Here is a 6,993-nt window from a genome sequence, read left to right as displayed (position 1 = left end):
CTTTTCCGCCGACGCCACTGACCGAGGGAGTGCCTGGGGAGGAGACCTTGAGGCGGACGATGCAGGCCACATGAAACTGGTGCGAACATCGTCTCCGGTGGGTGCCGAGGTGGACGACACCGGCGCGTCCTGCAACGATCTCAGGCTGCTCCTCGATATCATGGGCACCTGTGCATGTGAATTGCTGCTAAGCGCTCCTAGATTTGGTCAGTCATATGTTCGATGAAATGCTAGAGTCAAAATTCTTCTTAGATGTCTATCTCCGAGCTCTTTTAATTCTTTTTAGTTCCTGGTCTGCATACCATATGAACTAATTACTCATGATGAAGTGTTGTAAACATTGTTCCTTCTCAGGGAATAATGAATGAGCTTTTAGGGGAGCACAATGCTGAGGCTGCACTGCTACTGTGTTGTCAGCAAAGTACAGGTACGCGATGTTGCCGCCATTCATATTACCTATGCTGCTGCCGAGCCTTGCTTTATGCCCTAGGACTATGGTTAGATTTGTCAGCGCCACTGTTGTGACATGGTACCACCCCCATCGACATTGGCCCCTGTATTTTTTCTCCTTTTCCTACACAAGGTTCTCTTGTGTCTGGTCGCTGCTCACCCATCCACATCCATGGATGTGAGTCAGGTCATTGGTGACTCCAGGTCTTGCTACGGCATTGACATGGAAGGAGTGATCATCATAGCACATGACCTCAGGAAAACCTGATGACCCAATATCTGATGAGATGATGCCTCTACTGTCTGTACAAGCTTTGTTTATTTAAATAAAGACTTTGGTAATCCATAATTTATGTTGTTTGCTCTCCATGTATATTGTGTTCATTTCCTTGTCTTGCTAACAGGTAGATTAGACGAGATTTGACTAAAAGTTACATGTTTTTCTGTCTTACAGATATTTTTCTACGGTTATTTTAGGACAATTTCCCTTCTCTTTTGTTGTGACAGACTGATATAAGTATAGTATTATGAAATCAAGACTTAATTTAGTGAAATGGCAGAAATGAACCATGACAGCTAATTATTTTAATGGTTTCAGCTTAAGAATCGAAATGGTTTACCAAGTTTATTGCGCTACGGATAGGTGGCAGCGGCTGCAGCTGGACTCCCGGAGAGGTACCTCATCTTCATGGCCGCGTAGCTCGCCGAGGCAAGGAAGGTGAACGGCTCGCTGCCAGACGACGCGACAACAATACAGGCGGTGCCAGAAAAGATGGACGATGAGTACTGCCACTCAACGTTGGGCTACCTGCACGTGCAGCACGTGCAGCAGGACATGTTCCTTGTTCAGAATTTGCTCTCGCTTCCTGATGGTTGGGTATCTGATCATAGGTATGTGTTGTGCTTGTTCAAGATTTCGGCTTCACTCTCTGGGTCCTCAATTCCGCTCAGCACTACAACCTGGAGAGTTCTAAACACGATTGACATTTCAAGCAGTTAAGGAGATGCTTCTCCAAGTATTAAGGTACGCAAGCCTGTTGTTTGTTCCATGTTCTTATCAACTTCTGCAAGTTCTTTGATATATGCAAGGCGGTGGATGATTAACTGACTATTATCCATCAACGTGATTTTAAAATGTGTAATGAAAGTTCTGTTAAAACAAGTGCAGAAACAGGGGTCTCGTCAGGACTCTACTGAAGCTGCAGTTCAGTGATTTGGGTGTTTACCGCCGTCATGGTCGCCGTCGACGCACACAAGTAGCTAAATATTAATTGGAATGCAAGTTCCATGTATTATTTGGTAAGAGATGCAAATATAAAAATATTTGTCACAAATGATTTGTAGTTTCGTTTCACATTGATAATATTCCTTGACAGTATTCCAATTTCATTAAAACTCAGTACACATATCAAAGGTACATCGCATCCTTCTTAGTGTTTGCTATATTGTTTTTCTATCTGCCCATCTTAAACTTTATGCTAGCTCAGTTTATTCCAGTTTAATGGTCGGAGGTGTTCTTAGAATGCAATGCTTGCTATTTATAGATAATGCATCGATTAAAATTTATCAGCCTGAAGAAAATGTACACTACGAACACAACTATGTTTACAACATGTAATTTGCTAAATCTGTAAGAACTACATTTAATTTAGACTGGTATATATAAGTAAAGATACATAAGGCCCCTCCATGGTCACACCTTGATAAGGCATGCAAAGAGTATTATTATGGCATGCTTACCTAAAATTTGAGCAACTCAGTTTACATTGCCTCGTTTGTATTGTATTTGTTTGAGTTTTCTTATAAGGTCAGTTTATCTCTTACAATAGTATCAGATTGGATCCTCTAGGTACACGTTCACATGTTTCTGTTCCTAATGGTGCGTGAATTTGCATGTGAGATGGTAATTAATTAAATAAGGCCTTTAGTCAAAACTCAATGACATCTAATTTTGACCATTGTTTCAGAGAAATATACGATCATTTATGGTATCAAATCAATATGAGTAGTTTCACAATAAAATATATTGTTTGGTACTATGTAAGGGAATTGGCACACACAAGGGTCTAATGTACCCGAGACCAGGATTTACTCAAAATTAGGTACTGTACACAAGTTTGTCAATTACCGCAGAAGAATAGAGGTATGTGGGTATTCTATGTGAGACAATTTATGCTCTCTGATTTCTCGCTAATATATAGTATTACAGTAGGTTCATAAAATATGTCGCCATCCTTCTCGTTGTCTCTTAAGATGCCTTTTCCATTAGTTCATAATCTTTTGGTTTGAGAAAAACTTGAAGGATATTCTTATTTCTTATGTATCGGTAGTGTGTCTTTTCTATTCAGAAACTTTGGTGAGATATTGACTTTTGACTATCCAGATTATATAAACCCAAATGCATTGTTTTCTGTGCACAGTAGGGCTTCTGAGACTGAACTAGCGAGCTTATATGTTCATGAAAATATAACAGACAAGCTTTGTGAAGGAGTGGTTTTTTTTATTTTTTTATTTGTGTTGCTTGATGGTGTATTAGGAGAAATTATGGTCAACCAGATGGAATAATAGAGCAACACTTGTAGAAAAGGGGAAGCAAATTCAAGAAGGTGTAACACTTATGTAAGGATAGACCGGTGAATGGATTAAGGCTAGAGAGATTTCCACCATGTGTGGTTGTGTGGTAGTAAGAGAGAATAAAGGGTGACATATTGATGAATTGACTCCAAGTGAAGTCTGAATGATCATGGAGAGTGAAACAAATATAAAGATTGGAGGGGGAGGTTTCATCAAGAGGGTGGAACGATGAGAAACAATGTGTATCCTAGCAAGATACGAGTGGAGGACGAGATGTGATGCCAGTTGAGTAAATGAAAAAAAATATCCCAGGATTTGTAATATAAGCACAAACTACATGCACCTCATGTTCTACATGTGTCGCAACAACCAGCAATAATGTAAACTAGATGGTAAGCGCGCTTCGCCGCGCCGCCTAAAGTCCGTTGAACTTGTGCACGTTTGTGTGGATCAGACACAATCTTTTAGGATGGATGGACAGTGAGATAGCATACCAAGGTTGCTAGCGCATGCAAGCCAGTATATGCAAGATTCGCTAGCTTAACGATTGGTTCCTTTTGCCTTTGTTCCAATATGTTCTGGTGGATCGCTGCAGGCTATTCTTTAGGTGCACATTTTTCGTGTTCATAACAAAGCAGACATCGTGCAATTCATGTCCCAAATGCTCAAATAAATCACATTCAAAAATCTACCTATGGAACATTCAGAACGTAACAAAATATTTTTTGCAATAGTATAAATTACAGTATGTCTTGTGGGAAAAAAAAAAAACCTCTGATACATAAAACTTCAGATTGGAATACAGCACTGAGTACTTGTGGCATTTGACATCACCCATCAGGGTGCATATCAAGAACTGGTATTGAGGCCATGCCTTGTAAAATCTAAAACATCAAAGTACATCTCAGTAAACAGATACAGTCCATATATGCAGGCCCCTTCCCAAAATAAATGGAGATACATCGTTCATGAAAACTAAAAAGTACAGTCACCATTTGCTAAGAGTTTGGCACACAAGCTCCTGACTGAATTATGGAAAATACTATAGAGCAGTAATTGTACTTAGGAGCACCAACAAATGGTTCTAATTAATATGATGCGACCTGGGAATTTTCTTTATATTCACGCTCATGATTGCCACAATGAATTTGTCTCAGGATTTGAACATATATATTCACACAAGAATGTGCATTCATGAAGTGAAAAATACGCCTTTTAGATCTGGACCTTTTAAGCACCTGGAATTTTCTCCACATAAGATGTGCTGCGCTCAACAAACAATTAGATTTAGGTATTCTTTTAGGCACGCAATGCAGAACTCGTCAAAAGATACTAAAACATGTAGAAAGACCAACCAGTGATGGTCAAAATTGGCATCCAGACATCAAGCAAAAATCATTCTTGTTAGTCACCAAGAAAATGTATACGCAACAAATTTTCTTAAGGAGCAAACAAAAAAAAGTACATAAACTCGATTGTGTATTCATGAGTCAATGGCATGCTGATCCAAAGAATATATTGCTTTTCTAATTTGATATTTTTTTGTCTATAGTTTCAAGCGAAAAATTGAAGCGCTACTGCAATCCAATTTCTATCAATTATCATGCATTTGTAAGTGTACAAATATTATTGAAAAAGAGCAAGTGAATATGGCAATCCAATTTCTTATATGACCAAATTCAGTCTTTGCAATATTTAAATACAACAAAAACATTAATATGTGGTTTGCGCAACAAATATGAATCCTCAATTCTTCTTGTCGCTAAACATAATGAGAAAAAACATGTTAGATTCAGAAATGTATCCGGGATTGATGTCGAATACAGAAACCTTATGGTAATCCTACATTTCATTGCAAGGACATGGCGAACAGACCAAGAAATTACGCCATCTTCGGTAAGTAAGCTATATGTTTAGTCAGGACACGCATATGTAACTTATGTAAAAGGGAAACCTAATATAAGGTTGTAATTATGATTTTTGACTAATCCCCTTAAGAAACTAAACTGATGCAATATTAATTAAATAAGGCAGACATCATGGGACACCATTCAGTTATTTTTTCTGTAGGAACTATGAGCCTTTTTAACAACTGATCGAATAGTGGTTGTGAAGAAAAAGTGATACAATCAAGTAAAAATTGGGGAATTAGGTGATGTACCTCCAGGAGTGAATGTTGAGAGGCTTGAATGCTATAACATCTGACAAACATCATTTGGAGGAGAAAATAGGAATGGGCCCAGTATGACAATGAACATGTGAAGCCAATAAGAAGACAAATGGGAATCTGTAGGTAAAACTCACCTGCACACCTAATACCATGTAAGATTCATCATGCCCAGAAAAAAATTGCACACACAGTCATATATCACCCATGGACTGAAAAATAAGGGAAGCAACGTCATTGGCAATTGAAAGGTTAATTTTAAATGGACACATGAAGATATATATACAGTAGCTCATTATATGGACGTAACTTGACACTAACGTTTTTCAGTTCACAATTTTTTATAGTTTGGAAGTGGAAAACCATGCAAAGACAGTTTCTAAAAATAATCCTACCCAAGAGACTAATTGGTGTTGCTAAGATCTGCTAACAACAACACAAAAATTGCAGAATACTTGCTCTATACTGCAATCCATGCTATTTTCTTTGTCAATTTAGAAGAAACAGAGACATAATGCAATCGATGTTGCTGTGGCCTAAATGGAGCCCTCCGCTCAACCTCACAGTGGTAATCAAATTAAAGCAATTGCAACACACATGCGCATGGAGATATGTACACAGGAGGGCGCCTCGTCCTTGGCTGCATGGAGTTCTATATGGTGATACCAAAAATCTAAGGAGAAAAGACTCACAAGAACAAAAAAGCTGAGCAGGATATACCTCCTTGGCTGCATGGAGACGCCGCCACCGAGTTACGCTGAGGCACCCCATCTTGAGCGGTGGCCACCACTGCAGCGAGGGTGGCAGGAAAAAATCGAGCTCCTTGACTCCCTCGAAGTCCACCTCTGCGATGGAAGCGATCTTGTCGTGGCGGCACAGGCCCCGTACTGCGTCATCGTGCTCGACGCCGTTGATGACCTCGATGTGCGCCTGGTCGTCAGAGACAGAGTAGGCGGCGATGGTGCGCATGGGAGAGCCGACGCTGCAGCCGGCGTCGAGGAGATCGGCAACGCGCGACGCGGTTAGAGTCTCCCGATGCAATGGACCGGGCGCGGTTGCCGGCGGGTGGGACGCACGTCTGCCGGCCAGAGGAACGGCGAGCGGCCGTCGGTGGGGGAAGAAGCGCGCATCCTCCAGCGAGGGGGGCGATGGGCAGCTTCCGCCGGGGCATGGGCGGCGTGCGGCGGCGGAGGAGATTGGGGGAGAGCCCGAGAGGACATGGTCAGGACGAAGAAGAGAAGGGATAAAGTAGGATTTGACGCTGTCATTTTTTACCGGACTCAGTATACCCCCAGGAACAACACTATGGCCAACATGAAGTGGGCCAAAGACGTCAGCCACGCCATGAGATCTAACCTGGGTAGTGGTAACTCGTTCCATTCTTTCCAAACATACAATCCTGACCATTCATACACACGATCCTACGGCCAAAAAAGCGCGCGCGGCAGGTTGCCTCAGGATGCTGGGTATTCAACGAGATTACATGTTGTAATAATATGATGTTGATGGTTGAAAGTAAAAAAAAAACATATTGGCTTTGCAACCAGCAAGAGAGTTGATAGACAATCTAAAATAAAAGAAGATATCTATGATAACGAAAGAAATACTAACTAGATCAATAGTTATATGTTTCTTCTCTCCCGTGGCAACGAACGGGCATTTAGCTAGTTATACTTAAAAGGTAGTACTTGCTTGTGCAAAAATATAAAGTACAAAACCATTTTGCAACACAAATCCAACATCAATATTTTTGTAATGTAATGCACATATATTTGTGGACGAGCTGGGTCTATCACTAAATT

The 6,993-nt window shown here is 40.7% G+C and overlaps 1 protein-coding gene across 5 annotated transcripts; it reads right to left on the bottom strand.

The window, feature by feature from the left end:
- Window positions 1–3,735: 3,735 nt before the first annotated feature.
- On the bottom strand, window positions 3,736–6,303 carry LOC124703741 (24-methylenesterol C-methyltransferase 2-like). 5 transcript variants are annotated; one of them, XR_007003231.1, is made up of 4 exons: window positions 5,912–6,303; window positions 5,329–5,403; window positions 5,186–5,225; window positions 3,736–4,786 (listed from the first exon to the last, which is right to left on the bottom strand). XR_007003231.1 is itself a non-coding variant. In XM_047235969.1 (2 exons), exons 1-2 carry the CDS (start codon window positions 6,158–6,160, stop codon window positions 5,236–5,238), a joined length of 342 nt encoding a protein of 113 aa, XP_047091925.1. In that variant the 5' UTR covers window positions 6,161–6,303; the 3' UTR covers window positions 5,065–5,235. The 5 variants fall into 5 exon arrangements, 1 of the variants encoding a protein (XP_047091925.1); XR_007003232.1 differs by having other exon boundaries at window positions 3,736–4,288; XR_007003230.1 differs by having other exon boundaries at window positions 5,186–5,403.
- Between the last annotated feature and the right edge of the window lie 690 nt (window positions 6,304–6,993).

Source organism: Lolium rigidum, chromosome 3 (genome assembly GCF_022539505.1).
Source record: "Lolium rigidum isolate FL_2022 chromosome 3, APGP_CSIRO_Lrig_0.1, whole genome shotgun sequence".
Taxonomy (NCBI): domain Eukaryota; kingdom Viridiplantae; phylum Streptophyta; class Magnoliopsida; order Poales; family Poaceae; genus Lolium; species Lolium rigidum.
This window is presented reverse-complemented; position numbering and strand designations above follow the sequence as displayed.

What these genes read in the sequence shown, in the direction of transcription:
- LOC124703741 (XM_047235969.1), bottom strand. Translation starts at nt 6,160, where the DNA reads ATGCGCACCATCGCCGCCTACTCTGTCTCTGACGACCAGGCGCACATC. An exon ending in GTCTCCATGCAGCCAAGGAG is followed by an intron (nt 5,329 to 5,911) that starts GTATATCCTGCT and finishes TTAGGTGTGCAG; the next exon opens with GTGAGTTTTACCTACAGATT.